Raw genomic sequence first — 24,721 nt, 5'->3', positions numbered from 1 at the left:
GAAGCGTTGAGAGGGATATGGACAAAATGCAGGTAAATGGGACTAGATTAATTTAGGATATCTGGTCGGCATGGATGAGTTGGACCGAAGGGTCTGTTCCATGCTGTACAGCTCTGTGACTAAGAGTTAAAGATTTGTTCAGGTTTACTTATGAAGAAGATGCTCCTTTTTTTTTTAAGGATAGGCACCCTTTTTAAAAGGATTGTGAAAATTGGTTCATGTGAAATACTGAGGGAGGCATGGATCCTCAGCATGTGTTGGTCTTCATCATTCTCTGCCCCAGAGGGAGGGTGGGTCATACAGGCAGAGTTAGAGAGACCACAGACAGAGTCATACAGCACGGAAACAGGCCCTTCTGCCAATCTCAACTGTGCTAACCAGATTTCCTAAACTAGACAAGTCCCATTAGAACCACAGAACAGTACAGGCCCTTCAGCCCTCAATGTCGTGCCAGTTTTTTTTATCCTAATCTAAGATCAGACTCACCTACATACCCTTCACTGTGATATCTTCAAAGTGCCTATCCAAGAGTCCCTTAAATGTCCCTAAAGTATCTGGCTGTACTGCCACTGCTGGCAGTGCATTCCACATCACCACCACTCACTGTGTACCTCTGACATCTCCCCTAAACCTCCCTCCAATTACCTTAAAATGATGCCTCCTCGTGATACACATTTCCGCCATGGGAAAAGTGTCTGGCTATTCATTCTATCTATGCCTCTCATCATCTTGTACACACACCTCTATCAAGTCACCTCTCATCCTCCTTCACTCCAATAAGAAAAGTCTTAGTTCCTCAACCTTTCTTCATAAGACATATCCTCCAGTCCAGGCAGCATCCCTAGTAAATCTCCTCTGCACCCTCTAAAGCTTCCACATTTTTTGCCAGCATTTGGCCCATATCCCTTTAAAAAATTCCAATCCATGTACCTGTTTAAAATGTTGTCAACTTACCAGCCTCCACTACTTCCTCTGTCAGCTCGTTCCATCCACTCATCACCCTCTGTGTGAAAAAGTTGTCCCTCAGGTCCTTTTTAAAATCTCTCCCCTCTCACCTTCAACTATGCCCTCTAGTTTCAGCCACAAACTCACTGAATGACAGAACAGGCCAAATGGCTTGTGCCTGCTATTTTATCGTGTATTTTACTGCTGCTGTTTCACTTTTAAGTTCTGTTAGTTTAAGATGTCACAGACTCATAGTTTGATGTTTGCAATGAGAATACCTGACAATTCTGAACAGCTTTCATGAAGAACTGGTCCAGCAACAGGTTCTGCAAATCTGGATTTGCATCAAAAGCCTCTTTAATTTTACCCAGGAAGACACTGAAAAATACACAGAAAACACAGACGTTACAAATATTCCCTCCCACACAAATTGTCCGAAAGTGTCTATTTGTCACCCAGGAGCCTGTAACCATGACCTCGAAATCCAGCAAATTTCCCAATGTCAAGGAGCACAGTCACTGCAGGAACACAGGGAGTGAAAAAGATATCCCAAAACCTTCAATGTTTGATACAGTCCTTGTGTTATACTGACTGCAGATATAGTTTTTTCTTAATTTGCAAGTCCCAAGAAGCCAGAATTTCATAGAATCTCTGCAACATGGAAGCAAGCCATTCGGCCCATCAAATCCACACCGACCCTCCAAAGAGCATCCCACCAGACCCTCCTCCTATCCCTGTAACTCTGCATGTCCCATGACTAACCCACCCAGTCTGCACATTTCTGCATATTATGTGCACTGTGGACAATTTCTCATGGTCAATCCACCTTAAGCTGCACATCTTTGGACTGTAGGAGGAAGCCCATGCAGACATGGGGAGAACGTGCATGCTCCACACGGATAGTTGCCCAAGGCTGGAATTGAACCCGGGTCCTTTGCGCTGTGCTAACCACTGAGCCACCGTGCCGACCAAGTTTCACATTTCATTTGAAACTTGTGGCCCTTGGAAATGATGCCTCCTAACCCAGTATTTCATACTGAAGGGAACTCCACCCTTTCCTCCAGGTTTATAAATAAGGATTAAACACTCTGCAAGATAACCAGCTTCTCATTCTGTGTGTTATGTACAATTGCACAACTTCAATTTCCTCCTTTAAGAATGTCCCTCATGGCACTTGCTAACACCCACCATCTTCACAAAACTGAGTTCTGCTTGCTCCAAGCTCTCATGCTGCCCAATTTGGAAGTTCCCTAGATGGCATCCTAGGACCTATTATCACCTTTAGGCACTATACAAATGCAATTACTAAGTGTGCCCCTCACCTTCTGATAATGCAGCCTCCTCTCCACATCAGTGCGATTCCACCGTAGTTCAGACACCAGTTAAACTCTTTAGCTGCTTGTCTCAGCAGCATGAATCCCTGGGCGTAGGAGATAATCTTCGAAGCGTAGAGAGCCTACCAAACAAAACACGTCCCAAAAATGTAACATTCACTTCACACCTCTCCCCAAGTGCTGCCCCAACCTGTACTTTTTATTTAAAGAAAAATCAAAATTGGGGGCCAACATGACAAAGTAGCAACTCCCTCCACTGTACAATGACATGAATTTGGGTTAAACAGGGACAATCCTTATTTGTATTTTATTGGCCTATTCCAATGAACACCTACAGAAGCACAAACTGTGTGCGTCTCACACACACAGACAGACGACAGAGAGAGAGAATGAGACACAGTAAGAAACCATAAGACATAGGAGTGGAAGTAAGGCCATTCGGCCCATCGAGTCCACTCCGCCATTCACTCATGGCTGATGGGCATTTCAACTCCACTTACCTGCATTCTCCCCGTTGCCCTTAATTCCTTGTGACATCAAGAATTTATCAATCTCTGCCTTGAAGACATTTAGCGTCCCGGCCTCCACTGCACTCTGCGGCAATGAATTCCACAGGCCCACCACCCTCTGGCTGAAGAAATGTCTCCGCATTTCTGTTCTGAATTTACCCCCTCTAATTCTAAGGCTGTGTCCATGGTCCTAGTCTCCTCGACTAACGGAAACAATTTCCTAGCGTCCACCCTTTCCAAGCCTTGTATTATCTTGTAAGTTTCTATTAAATCTCCCCTTAATCTTCTAAACTCCAATGAATATAATCCCAGGATCCTCAGCCGTTCCTCATATGTTAGACCAACCATTCCAGGGATCATCCGTGTGAATCTTCGCTGGACATGCTCCACTGCCAGTATGTCCTTCCTGAGGTGTGGGGACCAAAACTGGACACAGTACTCCAAATGGAGGCCAACTAGAGCTTTATAAAGTCTCAGTAGAACAATGGTGCTTTTATATTCCATACATACACGAGAGTGAAAGAGAGAGAGACCACACAGGACAGCGCGAGAGACAGAGACACCCAGATACATGTTCCGATAGACAAAAAAATGCCTATCCCATTCCACATTGTGTGTATTGAATTGAATACTTCACAGTAGCATCAAGATGGATACAGCGTATTGATACACCTTCAGGTATTTCCCGATTGAAATCGGGGCACCTTGGACACATTCGGAAATTAGGATGAGACATGGTTTTACTTGGCTCCACGTCTCAATTCAGAAACAGCTGGAAGCCATCTTCCATTTGTCATTCTCCTGCTAACATTGAGGCACAGGAACAGACACAGGGGGTTGTACTGCAGAGAATCAGAATAAAACCTCAAAATCCAACCCACTTCACAAAGAGATCTTGAACATGGCTGGGGAAAAAAGGATGGTCCTGTTGATGAAGCTTTTGTCTTGCTCTCATCAGGATAGGATCACAGGTACATCAAATTTCAAAAAGGAACAACAATTTATATGGAAACAGATACACGGGAATGCCATCCCCTGCAAGTTCTCCTCCAAACCACTCACCATCCTGACTTGGAAATAGATCACCGTTCCTTCAGTGTCTCTGGATCAAAATCCTGGAATTCCCTCCCTAAGGGCATTGTGGGTCAACCCACAGCACATGGACTGCAGTGGTTCAAGAAGGGAGCTCAGCCCCACCGTCTCAAGGGGCAACTAGGGACGGGCAATACATACCGGCTCAGCCAGTAATGCCCACATCCCACCAGTGAATATAAACAAACAAACAAATAAATAAACAAGAAGAGAGGATTGGTAAGTGGCCTCTGATTGGTAGAGAGGTGGCTGTGAATGCACAAGGAACAATTAACCGAGAAGCTTTTGTTAAAATTCAAATAAAAAAAAAGGAGGCACCAAGTGTGGACAATAAAACAAAACATATTTTAAATAGTTATAGGAGAGCTCTTAAACGGCACAGCGGTGGTGTCCCGAGCTCTGGGCCAGGAGGCCCAGGTTCGAGTGCCACCTTCTCCAGAGGTGGGTCACAGCATCGCTGAACAGGCAGATGGAAAATATCTTAAATTAACCACATTTTTTTTTGGAAAAGAAAAAGGAGCCAGCCCAGCCTCTGAAAGATTTTTTCCTATTTCCTCTGATTCCCTCCTGTCAAAATGTGGACATTTTTCTGTGGCACAGAGCCTGGCCTGCCAGTCATCTACTGCTACTCTGCCCAGTTAGTTAGAGGCAACAGCAGGCTATTCCATCACATGGGGAGTCACAGCAGAGCCCAGGGTCTGGCAACACTGGACATCCCCACCAGTACGTTACCATGGTGACCAGGAGCAGGATGTCTGCCTGATTCACTTCCTCGTGCCCAGGGCTTGGGACATTTATAAAACCCTTAACAGTACCTCACCAGAGGGCAGCCTGCCTTAAATAGGAAGCAGAGTCAGGAGTGTGGTGCTGGACAGGCACAGCAGATCAGACAGCATCCGAGGAGCAGAAGAATCAATACTTCAGGCAGAAGCCCTTCATCAGGATGATGCTTATGCCCGAAACGTTGACTCTCCTGCTTCTTGGATGCTGCCTGACCTGTTGTGCTTTGCCAGCACTACACGTTTCGACTCTGATGCGCCAGCAACTGCAGCCCTCACTTTCCCCCTGGCCTTAAATAAGGAGCAGTTTAAACTTTGAAAAGGGTCAGTCACTTCCGAAAGAAACGGGGCAGGAGTCCCGTGTAACCGCCCCCAAGAACACACCCGGATTCTTACAGAAGCTGCACACAAGCGGAGCCTAGTTCGTGCCCAATATTTACACCAACATTTCAGATCAGAAACAGCTAATTAAAAACAACGCACACCACACACAAAAAAAACCAAAACGGAGCTCTCAGACAATCCTTCAGAAATCTCACCTGGCGTATATCTTCCAGGAAGGTCTTTTTGTCCCCCGAGAATTTTGGATCATTTGGTCCCGCCAGCTGTTTGGAAGCTGTTAATCTTTCATCTTTCAGAGAGGACAGGCACCTCGCAAACACAGCCTCACCTGGAAACATCGAGATCGTTCAGATTACAACCCCAGTGGACAGCCCCGCCCGAACCCACGCTCATAGTGACTCTCCACACAAACCCACCCACCTCCCCCCTCACTGTTTTGAGCTCTGCCCGTGCATCGTCTATTCCTCTCTCCCTCATGTCCTCGAGCTTCCATCCAATCAGCTACAGATTTTATTTGACTTACCACATGATTGGAGTGGGGGGGGTTGCTCATTCTCCCTGCTCTTTGGGGTACAGACATTTCTCCTGAATCCCTCTTCTGGATTTATTAATAACTACGTTCTGAGTCCCTTCCATTGGAGAAAATTCTCACTATCCTTCCATCCAGTGCCTTCATTTTTTTTTAAAAAGGCATCCAGCAAGTTCCCTCTTCAGCTACTCTTTCTATGAGAGGACAGCGCTGGGTTGTGCAGTCTTCCCTGACAGATTATAACCGCTCTCTTCAGGCATCATCCTTACAAATCCTTTTACATCCTTTCACTGCTTCTTTAAAAATAATCCCCCCCCCAACCTCCACCACCCAGAATTTTCCAATTAAGATCTAATCAAAGTTCTATACAAGTATGGAAGTTATTTTGCGAAGCTTGAAGATTGGTTTCAGACGTTTAGCCACCATGACTGGGCAGCATCATCAGTGAAGCGCTGGTGGTATGTCCCATCTCTCTATTTATAGGTCTTGGTTTCTTAAGGTGGATGACGACATTTCTGGTTCTTTTTTTCACCCCAAGGGAGTCTATACAGGTTTGACAGAAATTTTCCTCCTTTCCCTGCCCAGATTTAAAATTCTCTCTACAAATGGCCAGAGTCACACAGTAAACGTGCCCTACAGTCAAGTCTGTTTCACCAAATCTACACTTGGCCCATAGCCTCGACTTATATGACATTTCAAGGGCTCAGAGGAGGTTCAGAAGCGTGGCCCCAGGGAGGAAGGGTTTGTCAAATGAGGAGCAGTTGAAGACTCTGGACCTGTACTCGATAGGAATTTAGAAAGATGAGGGGGATCGAATTGAAATTCCAGGATACTGAGAGCCCTGGATGGAACAGATGTGGAGAAGATGTTTCCAGTCAGTCATCAGAGAGACTAGGACCTGAGGGCTCAGCCTTAGAGTGAAGGAATGACCCTTTAGAATGGAGATGAGGAGGAATTGCTTCAGTGGGAGTTGGGGGGAGATCTGTGAAACATATTGCTGCAGAGGGCTATGGAAGCCAGATCATTGAGTCTTTCAGACAGAGGTAGAGGGGTTCTTGACTGGATCAACGGTTACAGGGAGAAGGCAGAGAACTGGGGTTGAGAAACATATCGGCCATGCTCGATTGGCGGAGCAAAGTTGATGGGCTAAATGGCCTAATTCTGCTCCTATATCTTATGTTGTCATCCAGGTACTTTTTAAGAAGATCGTGAGGTTCCCCACTTCAACTACCCCTCCGTAGGCAACAGACAGCTACATTGGCATTTTGAGATGGAGTCATTAACCTGCATCAAATGGTTTGTGTATCTTGGTCACTCTACCACATTGAGCGATGGACTGCAGTGACTCAAGAACGCAGCTCCCTACCAATTCCTGATGAGCAATTAACACTGACCAAGGCCAGCGATAGCCACATCACCCCCTCACCCCAAAGGTCAAGTGCTGGGCTCCAAAGCAAACATGACAATGGATGGAGTATGGCAGACTCCAATCAGCCGATAGTGAGTTACAAATTACAGCACTATTTTATTTGCTAAGTTCAGGAGTGACCAGCTAATGTGGCAATTTAAAGTAAGGAAGGAAGGAAGATTCACAAAGTTGCTGCTGCTGCTGCTCAACACTTGCAGTGAAAAAGATTCTTCTGAGTCACTACTTCTCTGTTTTGTACGATGACATTGAGTTTCTTTTCCCATTTGCTTAATCTACAGAGATCAGAGTTAATTCCACCAACAGAATATATTTGAGGCTCAGGTACAAGAGCCAGGAGGTGATGCTGACCTGTCAGACCTCAGTCGCAGTACAGTTCTGGGCGCCACACTACAGGAAGGCAGGGGAGAGAGAGACAACGGAAAAGCAACTTGTGTGAATGGCTCCAGGAATGAGAAATGTTGGCGATGAAGATCAACTGAAGAAATTGTTCACCTTGAAGAGAAGATGGCTACAGAGAAGGTTTTCAAAATAATGAGCGGCCTGTCTAGACAGAAGATAGGGAGAGGCTGGCGCTGCTTGCAAAAGCATCAAGAAAAAGATTGAGCAGATTTGAAATGATGCGCAAAAGCAGCAGGTGTGAAAGGAGAAAAACGTCCCTCACACCCAACAGGTAGTTAGGGTCTGGAATGCACTGCCTGGAAATGTGGTGTAGGCAGATCCAATTCAAGATTAATTGCATGAAGAATAATATAAAAGGATATGGGGAGAAAGCTGGAAATCGGAACAGGTAAAGATGCTCATTTAACGAGCCGGTGCAGACACAATGGGCTGAATGGCCTCCTACTGCACCGTAACACTGCTGTGATTCTCTTCAAATTGACATTAGCTTCAGGCAGGGTCTGAGCATGTGTCAATCCTGCCCCTGGTTTAGAAGGATGTGGGTTCAAGCCCCACATCCCTCAGGGTTTGTGCTGAGGGATTGGAGGGGAGACACTCCAGTGAGGAGCTGAGGGAGAGCTGCAGTGTCAGAGGCACTGTCATTCAAATGTAATCAAAGCCCTGTATGCTCTCTCAGCTGGAGGGAAACGATCCACCAATAATATTCCAAAAAGGAGTTAATCCCAATGTCCTCACTAATATTCAAAATCACTGGCGGGCCTGCTCATTTTCATCACATCGCTGTCAGCGGGAGTTTGATGTGCACAAACTGACTGCAGCTCTCACCAAGTTCATCGTCAGTGTAAAGTGATTTATTCACTCATGGGGATGTAGGCATCAGTGGCCAGCCCAGAACTCACTGCCCTTCCCTGACTGCCCGAACAGCAGTGAAGAGTCAACCACCATTGCTGTGTGTCTGGAGTCACAAGTAAGGCAGATGGGGTATGGATGGCAGATTCCCTTCCCTAAAAGGATATTGGTGACTTGGATGGGTTTTCCAACAATTGGCAATGGCTTCATAGTCATCGTTCAACTTTTAATTCCAGATTCTTCGTTGAACTTAAATTCCACTATCTACCATGGCTGGATTCGGACCCTGGGTCTCTAGATTAATAGTCTAGGGATAATACCACTAAATCATCGCCTCCTAAACTGAGGCAGTAAAAGGCACTATAAAATGCAAATGTTTGCAAGTTATTCAGCTGCATTGGGGAGTAGGGAAAACAAAACATTAGCCTCGACCAATGACCTCATCCACACAGACACTCTCTAGAGAAGGTCCATGGAGAGACTGGCAGATGGGGAATAAAAGGAAAGAAAGAACAAGAGAAAGAGCGAGAAAAAGAACGAAAGAGAGAGAGCACGATCCTGACGGCAGCTCTCTGACTGATTTGATTCCCTGGCCTCCCTCGTGTTGAACAGCAAGGTTGAGCAAGTTTGTTAGTCTTCAGCTTAAAGTTTACTTTCTAAGTCTCACAAGTTTAATCCTAAACAATTAGATTCTCAATACAAGGCAAAACCAGGTCAGGAGCTTGGTAGCACCAAACTGGTGAATTGCCAAAGAGGGACAGAGCTAACACCTTTCATCTTGCATTCATCAGGATAAGTACAAACATTTCAAGGGAATAACAATGTATACTCAATGAAAGAGAGGCTGTGATTGGCTGCCAAGTGAACTCTGACAGGTTGAGATGTAGTCATGGAAAATGAGTCAGGGAAAAGTTACCATAAAACATCCCACTTCTCATTGGGTTTAAATTGGTGTTCCCTTTGAAATTTGGTATTGTGTCTTTTTTCTCTGACAACACACAAATCTAGTTATTGGTGCCACATAGTGGTGAAGGTGGGTGTGTCCCTTACCAATAAGTGTGACTGGCACTCCGAATTCCAGGGATGAAATAGCAGTCCACTTCCCCGTGCCCTTCTGACCTGCAGAGTCTTTGATCTGGGGCAGCAGTGGCTTCCCTTCGGGATCCCGAAATTTGAGGATATCTGCTGTGATTTCAATCAGGAATGAATCAAGTTCGGTCTTGTTCCATTCCTTGAATACCTGACATGGAATAAAACAATGCACAGGTTTTACTGAAAAACCAAAACCAGGAATCTCCTCCACACCCACCAACTCAATTCCACAAATCTCTAAAAATGCCAGGTTAAAAATGACAGATTTTATAAGTACTAGAGCTGGTTAAAAAGTAGTCAACAAATGCCATTATTCATAACTGAGGATGTTCAAGAAGCAATGGATGTTTTGTATTGAAATAGAGAATTACGCAGCATAACTCTGGGTCAAAAATTCAGCTTTTAACTCGATGCCAGAGAGACGGTAAAATTTGAACACACACACACACACACACACACACAAAAAATCAAATTGTTCCAGATTCTGGGAGGTACACACGAGATCGCAGAGTGGAGTGAACCAGGCCACTAAATAATCAAAAACAGAAATAGCTGGAAACACACAGCAAGTCTGGCAGCATCTGTCAAGAGAGAAACAGAGTTAACATTTCAAGTCTGGGATGGCTCTTCTTCAGGGTAAGAATTTGAAGAAGGGTCACTGAACCTGAAAGAGCAAAAACAATGACTGCAGATGCTGGAAACCAGTCTAGATTAGAGTGGTGCACGTCTCCTCCCTGACCTATCACCTTCATCCCCTCCCCCAGTCACCCATTGTACTCTATGCTACTTTCTCCCCATCCCCACCCTCCTCTAGCTTATCTCTCCACGCTTCAGGCTCACTGCCTTTATTCCTGATGAAGGGCTTTTGTCCGAAACGTCGATTTCGCTGCACCTTGTATGCTGCCTGAACTGCTGTGCTCTTCCAGCACCACTGATCCAGAATCTGGAAGAGCACAGCAGTTCAGGCAGCATCCAAGGAGCAATAAAATCGACATTTCAGGCAAAAGCCCTTCATCAGGAATCCTGATGAAGGGCTTTTGCCCGAAACGTCAATTTTCCTGTTCCTCGGATGCTGCCTGAACTGCATCACCCTAATCTATACACTGAACCCTGAAAATTTAACTCGGTTTCTCTCTTGACAGATGCTGCCAGACTTGCCTGTGTTTCTCCAGCTATTTCTGTTTTCCATTCAGATTTCCAGCATATGCAGATTTGTTTTAGTTGCTTTTCTTTCTAACGCTTTCCGGATCAGAGTTATACTTGCGTGTAGGTCGTGCTAACCTCCGCCATTTCGTCATGGTTCATGTGAAGAATGTCCTTCATCAGCTGATAAGCCTCGCAGATTAACTGCATGTCCCCGTACTCGATCCCATTGTGCACCATCTTCACAAAGTGACCTGCACCTTCATCGCCCACCTGAGCAGAGATCAGAGAACTTCAGTCTAGGTTTCAAAGCTACAGGTCACCGTTCCGATTTAACGAGATGGAACAATATGGTTAACACAAAAACTGCGCAAATAAAATAGAACCTGAAACTCATTCAAAACAGTAATCACAGCATGAGCTTCCTCAATGTCAAACTTTAAAATGATCCAATGCTCAAATGTCTCATTCTAATGCTGCAGCGGTGCCTTACAGATTAGTAAGAATGAGTACGATTGACTGATATCAAAGGGACATCCAAATCTGAAACTCTCCTCTTCCAAACATCGAATTTCCAGCATATACAATAAATGATTGAGTGTTCAGCTCAAAGATAATCATACAAAAACACTGACTGAAATACTGAAAGAAAACATTATCCTGCCAAACTTTATTTAACTTTTAAATTGTCAGTCAGACTCTCTGTGAGGCTCTTACGTGGTTAGATGGAATTGGATAATGGTATCAAATGCTGGAATCGGCTTGAAGGACCAGCTCCTGCTCCTATTTTCAGTGTATAGTAAACACAGGGCCCCAAACTTTGGAGACAGAAAGAACATCGTGGCAGCACAATGACTCAGCGGTTAGCACTGCTGTCTCATAGCACTAAGGACCCGGGTTCAAGTCCAGCCTCGGGTGACTGACTGTGTGGAGTTTGCACATTCTCCCCATGTCCGTATGGGTTTCCTCCGGGTGCTCCGGTTTCCTCCCACAGTCCAAAGATGTGCAGGTCAGGTGAATTGGCCATGCTAAATTGCCCCTGTGTGCGTTAGGTGCATTAGTCAGGGGGAAAAGTAGCGTAATAGGGTAGGAGAGTGGCTTTGGGTGGGTTACTCTTTGGAGGGTCGGTGTGGACTTGTTGGGCTGAATGGCTTGTTTCTACACTGTAGGGATTCTATTCTGACAGGCATCTGCCTCGATGCAACAAAAACAGGTGACAGTTATTCTGATTCACTTCTCAGGACAATGCCTTGACCAATAAAATTCAATCTACCTTTAAACCAGTCTGGCAGTCGACTGTCAGTCATTATCCAACATGGCATTGACTCTGCCAGGTCAGAGTTCACTTGACAACCAATCAGCATTTGCTTCCCTCTCAGTATAAATGTCATTTCTTGTTATGTTGGTCGGTCTTGCAGATTTTCTGGCGAGTGCAAGATAAAAGGCTTTCGACAAAATGTGCCTTTTTCCAGCAATACTCAGAGTCCTTTAACACTTGAGACATCTGAGCTGACACTCACCCAGTCACAACAGGCTTCGCCAGTTCCAACTTTAGCAGCAATACTCTGGAAGATATGCTTGATGTGGGGCCTATACAGGGAAGATGAAAACACAAAGTGAACCAAATTTATCACGGCATCAAGCAGCTTGTGTCAGACCCAAAACCATTCATTCAACAAAATCACTGAATTCATCACCAAGGAGACTATAAGAGACAACAAAACAGTGGACATCGCTCTTACAAAATGGGAACATTGTCAGTGGGTTAAACATTAAACTCATCCATCATTACACCACAGCATTGTTTTATATTAAAAAGACAGACACTAAGAATTGGAATAATGTATCAAATTGGTCGGGAAATCAAGGCACTTATTTTGAAGTTTGTTTCAAACCAACAAAGGTTCTGTGACATGTAAAAATGAGCTTTTCTAGTCTGTTCCTGGTATTCTTGCAAATTATCCTGAGGAGTACAAAATGAAAAGCTTAGGGAAAAAAAACCCACACTTTTCAATATTCCTGTTTAAAATTGCCAACATCCAACTCTTGCAATTTCACCCCAGACAAGCCGGTCATTAAACCGGGTCAGCGGCGTCCGACCCTCAGCATCTGCTCAATACTGCCCCCACAGGATTACAGAAACTGCACGCACAGCTGACAGAGCAGGGTGACTCTCAGCTGTGAACAATTCAGAGACTAACTTTCAGAACTCCCAGAAGTGACACAGGATTTCCCGGGTGGGGTTAATCTAGGACACAGCTACAGAGACAGCAAAGAGCATCGGGTCTCTCACCCAAGGAGGGGGCAGCTCATGGACAGGAGACACTTCTGTACAGGCCACTGACTCTCCTGTTCCATCAGGTGACCTACCCCGGAGATGCCAAAGGGAGATTGGCTGCCCCTACCCTATGCCATCCCTGTAATCCTGCATTTCCCATGGCCAACCCACCTAGCCTGCACATCCCTGGATACCATGGGCAGGTTAGCCTGGCCAATCCACCCTAAACTGCACATCTTTGGACTGTGGGAGGAAATACACACAGACACAGGGAGAATATGCATATTCCACACAGTCAGCTGAGGCAGGAATTGAACCCAGGTCCCTGGTGCTGTGAGGCAGCCGTGCTAACCACTGAGCCATTGTGCCACTCTAGAACCACAGAAAGGATGCAGCAAAAAGAGGTCATTCAGCCCTCTTGTCCATGCTGACCCAAATGCCCTTCCTAATCCCATCTTCCTGCACATACCCATAGCCCGGCAGCTTACAACAAGCACCCTGCAGATCCAGGAACATTTTACGGTCTCTGCCTCTACATCAGGCAGCGAATTCCAGACACCCACCACTCTCTACAAAAAAATTACATTTCCTCATGTCCCCTCTCGTACTTCTGCCAATTGGCTTGAATCTCTGACCCCTGGCTTTTGAACTCTGTCAAGGGAAACAGGTTCCTCCTGTCTATCTCTACCGCAATCACATCACCCGTCAGCCTTCTCTATTCCAAGGAACACGACGCCAATCTCTCCTTACAGCTACAAATCTCCAGCCAATTGTCTCTGCACTCTGTCCACAGTAATTACTGTAATGTGGTGCCCAGATCTGCACACGATTCTCCCGTGGTGGCCTGACTCCAGTTCGCACTTACCCCCTTTTTCTAATGGGAGCTCATTTCAGAATCTCATTTCTGAAGCACTTCAGAAATACAATTTGCAGGGATCACACAAAAAACAACTGATAAAAAGAAACAGATTAGCTGCAGGTGATCAGGGCTGTGGACATACCAAGCTTCTTTATGGCCACCAGGCATTAGAGAAGGTCCGTATCGAGCTCCATCCTCTCCACCGCTAACCCCGCTTCCAACAAACAGCAGACCCTTCGCCTTCAGCTCTTTGCACCTCCTCTGCGTATCAGAAGCAAAAAGGGAAGTAAAGGTACCTTGGTCACATTTCCACAGCAAGTTAAGTATAAGCAACAGGTAATTGCGTTTGTCAGTAAAGCCAAAGAACAGCACAATTATCAAAACTTCCAAATGCTTCTGGGATTTTTAAGCAAATGACACAAAGTGTAGTTTGTGGCATTTCTATGGTGTCTTGCATAAATATTTCAGAATGTGACACTGCTAATCTCCACAGACATGGGAATGATAATTAAACTCCTCCACAGGATAATGACGCAGCTTGGGTAGTCGGAGTAGTTTAATAAAAATTAATAAAAGCTCACAAATCTATACCCAAAAATCTAACACAAGTTACAAGATGAAAAAAAAACACACAGATTATCCTTTAAACTTTTCTCATGTAATCACGGGCACCCGGGATTGCTCTCAACAGAAATGTTAAATGTTTGAGTATTATTGAAAATCACATTTTAAAAATATTTACATTTTGCACTCATCAGGACAATTTGCAAGAATACCAAAAATAAAAGGTTACTCTATTTCATACTGCACAAGGAGAGAGTGCTGATTGATTGGAAAGTGGACTCTGGTTGGTAGAGGTGTTGCCACGGTGAATGTGCAATGGGTGCTGTACATATCAATCCACAGAGTCCTGCCCTGTGTGTTGGCATGCTCTGACTGCCTGCTGGTTTCAACTGAACATAGGCAGACATTCTCTGGTTCACTTCTTAAGGCAATGCCTAGACCAGAGTCAACACAAATGACTTAGGTTTAAATAAAACTGGAGAGTTAACTGCCAATCATCAGCTAACTTGTATATTCTTCGTGACAATGCTTCTGCAAAGTCTCACTCTCTTCACATACAGTATAAAATCTTCTCCCCATTTAACTTTCTTGTAAATGCCCTGAGCACATGTCGAAAGTTTCAATAAAGCGTCTCTTCAGCAATATTCAAGTCTGCCCTGTCAAATGACTAAGCTTTGAATAATTAACATTAAAAAGGAGGATGGGCAGGATGATAGGGAGAAGGCAGGGAAATGGCAGTGGGCTAGTCACACGTTCGAAGAGCTGCTGCAGACACGATGGGCCGAATGACATCTTTCTGCACTGTCAGAATTTGGGGATCTTTCACGTATTTAAAACAAAATTACTTCTACAGTCCTGCTTTATAACATTTTCATCAGTTTTGACACTCCTGATAAAGGAGACTCCAATGTAAAATGTTGAAAACAACACCTGCTCGTAATTTCTAGGAGGGGAACACTGACACATCTACACAGACTGGGCCCATCACAAAACCGAGCCTAGACGTTTTCAGCAGGGACAGGACGCAGGACCTGAAAACATCTTTACCCACTAGATCAATCCCCATGACTGATAGTAACTCTTGCACACTAATTAAACATAACAGGTAGATAAGAAAACTCTATGTTAAACAGCATCACTCTTGTCTATCATCGTGATACAAACCGTGGTGTCTCTGTATTCTGAGTTCCCACCATCAATAATGATGTCACCTTTTTCCAACAGTGGAACCTGATAAGGGAAAGAGAGAGAGAGAAAAACAGATCTATTGTGTTTTTTAATTTTCTTTTTGTCCTTGTATCAGGTATGGGGGTCTCTTGCAAGGCTGATGTTTATTACCTATCCTTAATTGCCTCTTGATAGGGTTATTTCAGAGTCAGTCGCAATGCTGTGGGTCTGGAGTCACATGTAGGCCAGACCAGATGAGAACAGTAGATTTCCTTCCCTGAAGGGCATTAGTGAACCAAATGGGGTTTTAAACAATTCTATCACTTCACAGTCGAGTATTTTATTTCAGATTAATGGATTGAATTTAAATTTTCACAGGCCATTCGGGTGAGATTTGAACCCACATTGCAGAATACTAACTCAGGGACATTTCTGTTTATGCTAATCCACAGGAGAGTAGACAGGGAACAGGGAGTTTGGACCGGAACTTTCCAGAAAGTTCCTGACAGAAAGACGCCACTTGCAGCTATAGGACCACAGCCTGGGGAAGGGAGTGCACTCAAATGGGGGGGAGATTAAAAAGAAAGAGCCGAGCAGGGAAAAAGGGAACAGTCTGGAGAAAAGATACACACTCTCTCTGAGTCACCCACACTTCCACTGGAAGGGAGGGGGTTTGGGAACCTTCTGCATCCTCCTAGCGCTGGCCTGAGCTGGCCTTTTGCTGTACATATCTCCTCCATTCCTGCATTTGCAACAGAAACTTGCCTGACCAGAGACGTACCAGCTTCTGGATGAAGTCATCGACGGCCTCACCAGCCTTGACCAGGAGGACAATACGTCGAGGGCTCTTCAACTTAGACACCATCTCTTCCAGGCTGTGGGCACCAATCACTTTGGTGCCTTTAGCTTCATTTTGCAGGAAGCTGTCCACTTTGGAAACGGTCCTGTTGAAGGCGCAGACCTGCAGCAGAGACAGTGAGTCAGCTCTCGATTAGACACTGCCATCCTGCAACACCGCAGAACGTACACAGTGCAACCCTTAGCATGGTCACAGTACCACAGGAGCCTGTGGGGAGCAGTTATGGGGTTAGAGAGAGAAAACACGGTAATGTACAAGTCAACAGCCCTCAGCTCCAGCTCAGTATCACGGGATTTCGCCAACATGAGTCTTCGGTAGAGACCCTCTCAACACAAAATGTTAACTCCCCTTCTCTCTCTCCACAGATGCTGCCTGACCTGCTGTGTTTCTCCAGCATTCTCAGCATTGATTTATCTCTAGCATCTGCAGTGTTCTACTTTTATTTCAACAAGTTTCAATCCTCTTCACACAAAGTAAAACCTACCCAACATTCTTATGGAGCCCAATAAAAGGCAAAACGCTGAGGAGGCTGGAGATGTGAAACACACGCACGCACGCACACGCGCACACACACACGCGCGCACACACGCGCGCGCACACGCGCGCGCACACGCGCGCGCACACGCGCGCGCACACGCGCGCGCACACACGCGCGCGCACACACGCGCGCACACACACACGCGCACACACACACGCGCACACACACACGCGCACACACACACGCGCGCACACACACGCGCGCACACACACGCGCGCACACACACACGCGCACACACACACGCGCACACACACACGCGCACACACACACACACACACACGGCTGGAGTAACTCAGTGGGTCTGGCAGTGTCTGTGGAGAAGGAAATTAATGCCAAATCCAGTAAGATTCTCCTTCTGAAAAGTCAGATTGCACTCAAAACTTTAACCGTTTCATTCTCTCTCCACCAATGTTACCAGAATCATAAAGGTTTACAGACACACAAAGGCCCTTCTGCCCATCGAGTCTGCACCAGTCAAAAACAAGCACCTTATCATTCCAAGTCCATTTGAGCAAATGGCTCAGCATTGTAAGTGCACAGCTGAAATTCTGAGAGAGATGCAAAATGGACTTAAAATGTAAACTGTTTCTGATGCTGCCAGGCCTGCTGAATTCTTCCAGTATTCTGTGTATTGGTTTCTTCATTGATTCCCACACTGTAGGGATTCTTTGGCTCACTGAGTCCTCACCAACCCTCCAAAAGTGCATCCCATCCACCTACTTACTAAAGCCCTGACCTTGCATTCCCCACCTAGCATGCACATCCCTGGACACCATGGGCAATTTAGCCTGGCCAATCCATCTAAGCTGCACACCTTTAGACTGTGGGAGGAAACCAGAGCACCCGGAGGAAACCCACGCAGACACAGGGAGAATGTGCAAACTCCACACAGACAGTTACCCGAGGCTGGAATTGAACCCGGGTCCCTGGCGCTGTGAGGCAATAGTGCTAACCACTGAACCACCGTGCTGCTCCATTATGGAGCCCAATTCTCCTCATTTCTGCAAGCGAAAAGATTCAACAGGAAAAATCACATTTTTGAAAACACCAGGAAACAGAGCACCCATTTTGGCTTTTGAGCCCTAGGGAGATCATCAGATACATGTAGAATTAGCATAACCCAGTGACCTGCTGGCAATCAGCATTCTGTCTCCCAGCCACGTTCTGCTGGTTAAATGACACACAGATGGATGGACAAAGTGGGAGCAAGAAAACGAGGTAACTTTCAATCTTCCAGCCCTTCATCAAGACCATGGGTGCATGACTCCATGTCCCATTCAATGTATACCCCTTGAAGCACAGTAACAGTTGTTTCAGCAAATGCAACAGGCACTAAGGGCCTCCACAGCAGACAGAGAATTACTGGTCAAGTTATACTTACCACAAAGCCATGATCATTCATGTTTAAGATCAGGTTTTGGCCCATCACAGCCAATCCAATGAGCGCAATATCAGCTCTAGTGGGAAAGACAAAAACAAACTTGGGTTTCTCAATCTCGATCTACGTACAAACACACAAATTAGGAACAGGCCATTCGGCCCCTAGAGTCTGCCCTGCCACTTGATAAGTTCGTGGCTGATCGGTTTACTCCACATTGCCAATAACCTTTCAACTTTTATTCTCTGGCTGAAAAAAAATTTCAGTTATCACAAACTTTTGAGGAAGACAGTTTTAAAGAATCAAGACCCACTGAGAAGAAGTTCCTCCTCAGCCCTGTCTGAGTGGACAACATGTAATTTTAAAGCAGTGACTTCTTGGCTCTAGGATATCCCCGAAGAGGAAACATCCTTTTCACCATCACCTTATTGGGACCCCCTCACACCCAAACATAAGGAGAATTGCAGGAGCAGCAGATGCAAGAAAAATTCTCATGTGGATTAGAGAGAGAACAGACAATCGGATCTGCCTCACTTCCAAAACCAGTCACGGCAATGACCATCCTACTTCTACAAGGCTACAACCAAACCTTTACACTGACCCTGTGGATCAACGTGCAACTTAGAATGACTTCCAGGCCATATGTCGTCAGGGTTCGAGCTCTGAAATGGCCAATTGTAGAAACGAAAGCTGATGCTCCTGGAGAGCTCACGAATGTGGAGAATCAGCATATTCAGAGGGATTCTTGATTTTCTTCGACCTAAAGATTTACAAGGATGTGGCCAGGGTTGGAAGGGGTTGAGCTATAGGAAGAGGCTGAATAGGCTGGGGCTGTTTTCTCTGGAGCATCGGAGGCTTGGGTGGGGGGGGGGGGGGGACCTTATAGAGATGTATAAAACCCATGAGGGACATGGATAGGTTAAATAGACAAAGTCTTTTCCCTGGGTTGGGGGAGTCCAGAACTAGAGGGCATAGGTTTAGGGTGAGAGGGGAAAAATTTAAAAGGGACCTAAGGGGCAACGTTTCCCACACAGAGGATCGTGCATGTATGGTATGAGTTGCCAGGGGAAGTGGGGGAGACTGGTACAATTTCAACATTTAAAAGACATCTGGATGGGTATGTGAATAGGAAGGGTTTGGAGGGATATGGGCCAAGTGCTGGCAAATGGGACTAGATTAGGTTAGGATATCTAGTCGTCATAGATGAGTTGGACCGAAGTGTCTGTTTTCATGCTGTACATCTCTAGGACTCTATAACATACCAATCATTGAACGTGTTCCCACTGAAGATCCTAGCCTCTTCTTTGATTATGATGACAAGGAGTTGTTACAAAAAAGGATCTGTTTATCATATTGAAATGATTTGGGAAACTTGGTTGACATAGATGAGTTGGATTGAAGGGCATGTTTCTGTGCAGTATGGCTCTATATCTTTAAAAACTGTTCTCCCAATGCCTGCGCCGGTTTCCTCCAGTTATCCCTCACAATCCAAAGATGTGCAGGTTAGGGTGCATTGGCCATGCTAAATTGCCCGTAGCGTGCAGGGATGTGCAGGCGAGGTGGGTTAGCCATGGGAAATGCAGAGTTATTGGGACAGGATAGGGGTGTGGATCTGGGCAGGATGCTCTTCAGAGGGTCAGTGCAGACTGGATGGGCCAAATGGCCTCTTTCCACACTGTGGGAATTCTATGATAAAAAGACAGGGATCATGTTTGTAAGGACAGTGCTGATCTTGGCTGTGCTGTCCCTTCACTTTAACCCATGCACCTTATAGCAAATGGATTAATTTAGCAACAACTCAGTCCACTCTTGCCCCATGTTGACATAAACTGGGCAACGTACTGGGTGATTGTGAGCATCCAATATCCACCTGGTTATGGAGTGGGAAAATGGGTGGGAAAAGCCCGTTGGAAAAAGTGTTTATGTCCTGGATACACAAATTCATTCCAGCTCAATGATTGCTGACACATTCTTGTGTAACTGCATTGCAAGATCTTCAGGCGCAGATATTACACTATTTGGTTAGGACTCTATTTCAATATTATTAACCATGTTAATTTCCCTGTTTGCACAACTTCCTCTAAATAAGAGGATAATTCTATTTTCAACTTAACACACATTGCAAAGTCTTAAACACAGTATTGCAAAACAGCACTAGACTTAAGACATGGTGCTCTTGGAGTGTGGCAATAACTCTCTCATCAGTCAGCAAAGTTACAATTGGATACTTCCTGATCCCATCCCACCTACAGAATGAGGAACCAAAAGGTCTTCCAGTTTCCTGCAAAAGTGGTACCATATACAGTTCAAGAGAAAACATACAATTCAAGAAGCAAGGGAGCAGGGCAGTCAATTCAAATCCAAACAATATTCTCTCTCTGATAGCCTGCCCATCAGCTACTGAGTCACTACAACTAAAAAGGAACAGCATTATTAAGACAGAAGGTAACTATGTGGTTCATTATTCTTGTTCCTACGATATAGTCAGCTTCAAACTTGTATTTTAATTTATTGGATATCACCACCATTGTTTGGATAAATTTATGAGAAATGTTTATTTGATGCACACAATTAATCTTTTGATTTTATAAAAGCTGATTGCCAACATGTTTGGTTTTGATTTCAGATTTCCAGCAATATTTCACATTTGTATTGTTTACATTCAATGCCTGGATAATTCTTGATAGCTTTCACAATGCTAAATTTCCAAATATCGTTGTACTGTAGAGTGTGAAGTATTAACACAAACTTGACACTGATCATAGCGAAGAATTAGCAACATCTGAAAGTGATGAATAAAGATAAATCAAGAAGCAACTTGCATATGATCCAGAAATATTTCACAGTGATTTACCAATAATGTGTGTTTGTATCAATACACGAAGCAATCCACACACCAACAAAACACCGAACTCACAAACCGGAACCAGACAGAACAAACTGCTTTTCTGCAGCCTACAGGCAGATTCAACCAGAGATGTGAGAAACTTAAGGAGACTGTTTCCTTTATTACTTTCCCTGTTTCCAAAGCTAAAAAAAACCAATAGTGTCTCTGAAGCCTGAAGACTCTCTGCCAATCTTTCTCAATTTTCACTGAAAGACACAACCAACTTCTCAATTTCTAAATGAATGTGAATAATGATCTCTGCAGTTTGCTCAGACCTCTATATTCTGGTTAATCTTTTAAAACTGACTTTTATTCTCTTGAAGAAAGAGATATTCCATAAGTGTTTTCTAAATCAACCTACTCAGAGATGTTATTACACACCTATGGAGCAGGCAGGACTTGAACCTGGTGGTAGGGACTATAGTTAGAATGTATCCATGTGCCTAAGTACTCTAAGGAAAAGTTTGGCATATTAACAAATTCCTTGTTAGCTATTTCAATCGACTTGATCAGACATAGATGTTAACTTTCATCTTCTGTCCCAGAGTTAGGGTCACTACCACTGTCCCACATGATCTAGAGCTGAAATTCAACCCCTTACATTGTTTTGCCACACTCCCAAATTCAAGAGGTATTCTACACACTGCAACAAGTGTTGGAAGCTATAATGATTGCATTTGGAATTTGATTTAAAGACAGGATACTCAAGTGGTTGTTGGGACATGCTTTTTCAAAAAAAAAATCATTCATGTGGTGTGGGCATCACTGGCTAGAACAACATTTACTGCCCACTCCTAATTGCCCAGAGGCCAGTTCAGAGGCAACCACATTGCTGTGGATCTGCAGCGATATGTTGGCCAGGCCAAGTAAAGACAGCAAATTTCCTTCAGTAAAAGACATTGCTGAAGCAGATGGGCTCTCCTCACCCCAACAAGCACCATACATGATCATTATTAAAACTATTTTAGATTTTCATGGCATTCTAATTCCAACAGTTAGGAGAAAGTGAGGACTGCAGATGCTGGAGATCAGAGCTGAAAATGTGTTGCTGGAAAAGCGCAGCAAGTCAGGCAGCATCCAAGGAGCAGGAGAATCGACGTTTTGGGCATAAGCATTCCTGAAGAAGGGCTCATGCCCGAAATGTCGATTCTCCTGCTCCTTGGATGCTGCCTGACTTGCTGCGCTTTTCCAGCAACACATTTTCAGCTCTAATTCCAACAGTCGCCATGGTGGGATTCAAATCTAGGTCCCCATAACATTAACTGGGTCCCTGGATTAATAACCTAACGATAATACCACTAGGCCATCACTTCCCATAGAGGTTGCAAGCAATGATACCCCCACCACCAACAGTTGAAGGAAATCAGGAACGTGAGGCTTAGGACATAGATCAATACAGCACAGTACAGGCCCTTTAGCCCTTGTCGTCGTGCTGACCTTTTGTCCCACTCTACGATTAAACTAACCTACATACCCTTCATTTTTAATATCATCCATGTGCCTATCCAAAAGTGACTTAAAGGTCCCTAATGTATCTGACTCTACTACCACTGCTGGTAATGCATTTCACACATCCACCAATCCCTGTGCAAAGAACCAATCTCTGACATCTCCCCGAAACCTTCCTCCAATCAGCTTAAAATTATGCCCCATCATGAGAGCCATTTCCACCCTGGCAAAAAAAAAGTGTCTAGCTATCCACTCTGTCTATGCCTCTCATCATCTTGTACACCTCTATCAAGTCACCTCCATTCCTTCTTCGGTCTAATGAGAAAAGCCCTAGCGCACTCAACCTAAGACATGTCCCGTCAGTCCAGGCAGCATCCTGGTAAATCTGCTCTGCACCCTCTCTACTTCCTACATGTTTGTATCAATACACAAAGCAATCACGAGGTGACAAGAAATGATCTTTGGATTCATTCCTTTATTCTAGCCAGGAATAAAGGAGGATGCCAGTGAGGATGCCAGGATAGAGAGTTCTTCTCATTGGCTCAATGAGTGGCCAGGAAAAGCTCCAAAGTGCTTTTCCAAAGCTTCAGAGACTACTCAATAAAGTCTGAAAGAAGGAGTGGGGAGAGTGAAACAAATAAAATATTGATGGGGTGGGGTAGGTTTCCTTCTCCGCTGCCAAATATTCTCACTTCCCCACACGTGGGGATCCTGTCAACAGAAAGGTGAGGGCAACAGCACTACGGTCATGAACAGCACTGAAGGTTGCCCAACATTGTCTCTCTTTCTAGACAAACTACAAAACTGGAGAGGGTTCAGAAGAGATTAATCCGGGTGCTACCAGGTATGGAAGGTTTGAGTGAAAGAAAGGCTGGATAGGCAGGGTCCTTTTCTCACTGGAGCACCGGAAGTTAAGAGGTTATCTGATAGAAGTTTATAAAATCATAAAGAGCATTAGATAAGATTAATAATAGGCGCCTTTTCCTTAGGCTGGGAGCATATTTTTCAGGTGAGAGGAAAGAGATCTTAAAAAGATATGAGGGGCAAATGTTTTGCACAGTGGGTGATTCGCGTGTGGAACAAACTTGCTGAGGAAATGGAGGATGTAAGCACAATTATATCGTTTAAAAGACACTTGGCTAAGCATGTGATGAGGAAATATTGGGAGGGATATGGGCCAGGAGCAGGCAGATAGGATTATGTTCAGCCTGGACTGAAGGGTGCGTTTCCATGCTGTATAAATCTATAACCAAAGCCCTATCCTCACTCCAATGTATTCTACACGATTTCAGATATTTATGCATCTTTTATGGAAAGATGGACAAGCTCTAGAACCTCAATCAGGATGCTTCATATTCCAAGGAGCAGGAGAATCGACATTTCGGTCATGAGCCCTTCTTCAGGAACCTGAAGAAGGGTTCATGCCCGAAACGTCGATTCTCCTGTTCCTTGGATGCTGCCTGACCTGCTGCGCTTTTCCAGCAACACATTTTCAGCTCTGATCTCCAGCATCTGCAAGTCCTCACTTTCTCCTACTTCATATTCCACCAACAACCGTGTAACCTCACACTCTTGACTTTTTATTTAATGACTACATTTCACGAGATCCCCAAGCTGTTTGGTTTAAACTCTTAAATTAATAAAAAGACTATTTGATTGTCTCTAAAAGTCACTACTTCAGTAGCGAGAGTACTAAGATCTCAAGTCACTCTTTGTAACTATACGCCTCCCAGCCAGAAGCATCCTGGGGAGTCTGCACTGCACGGGCAGCACATTGACTGAATATCTGACGCTCCACCTTACAGACTTGTGCAAGAGCTGGGAGAGGCCTAGGAGATCGACAATATCCTCGACTCTCATTCAGGAAAGGCCAGCCCTAGCTCAAAACCCCACAGAGCAACGAAGGAAAGGGGAAACTGGAAGAGGAAATCGTCCAGATTCAAGTGAGTAAGCCATTTAACTAACTCTGCATTCAAAAGCACATAATCACTTAAGGGAAAAGAAATCAGAACAAGTTCAGACAAGGAAGCAAATAAAATATGAATAACAGGGAAAATGAGCAACACAAGACTCAAATACTGCCAGAAATCTGAAAGAAAAGTGCTTGAAATCCGCTGATGGATACAGATTATCTTAGAGCATTAAATACAATTATTATTTTACATGAAATAGAGTCAATCCCTACCCACCCTGAGGGATATACTCACTCAGCCATGGTGCAACCTTCACTACCTGATCCCTTGCTGCCGCGAGTTTGTTACATTTCAGCGATTAGGACCCGCCCCCTCGCTCCTATTGGA

The 24,721-nt window shown here is 44.8% G+C and overlaps 1 protein-coding gene across 1 annotated transcript in view; it reads right to left on the bottom strand.

Moving 5' to 3' along the window:
- Positions 1 to 24,721, bottom strand: part of pgd (phosphogluconate dehydrogenase) — a 28,438-nt gene extending 3,717 nt beyond the window's left edge. The window contains exons 1-11 of the mRNA XM_060852408.1: positions 24,629 to 24,721; positions 18,089 to 18,164; positions 16,092 to 16,271; positions 15,308 to 15,373; positions 13,722 to 13,840; positions 11,963 to 12,032; positions 10,581 to 10,715; positions 9,258 to 9,447; positions 5,199 to 5,329; positions 2,268 to 2,401; positions 1,224 to 1,323 (exon numbers count right to left, since the gene is read on the bottom strand). Coding sequence (XP_060708391.1) covers positions 1,224 to 1,323; positions 2,268 to 2,401; positions 5,199 to 5,329; positions 9,258 to 9,447; positions 10,581 to 10,715; positions 11,963 to 12,032; positions 13,722 to 13,840; positions 15,308 to 15,373; positions 16,092 to 16,271; positions 18,089 to 18,164; positions 24,629 to 24,636 — 1,209 coding nt within the window. The 5' untranslated portion in view covers positions 24,637 to 24,721. The remainder of the gene's footprint in view (positions 1 to 1,223; positions 1,324 to 2,267; positions 2,402 to 5,198; positions 5,330 to 9,257; positions 9,448 to 10,580; positions 10,716 to 11,962; positions 12,033 to 13,721; positions 13,841 to 15,307; positions 15,374 to 16,091; positions 16,272 to 18,088; positions 18,165 to 24,628) is intronic.

This window comes from Hemiscyllium ocellatum, chromosome 37 (assembly GCF_020745735.1).
Source record: "Hemiscyllium ocellatum isolate sHemOce1 chromosome 37, sHemOce1.pat.X.cur, whole genome shotgun sequence".
Taxonomy (NCBI): Eukaryota; Metazoa; Chordata; class Chondrichthyes; order Orectolobiformes; family Hemiscylliidae; genus Hemiscyllium; species Hemiscyllium ocellatum.
The sequence above is the reverse complement of the archived record's forward strand: the minus strand, read 5'-3'. Positions and strand labels throughout refer to the sequence as shown.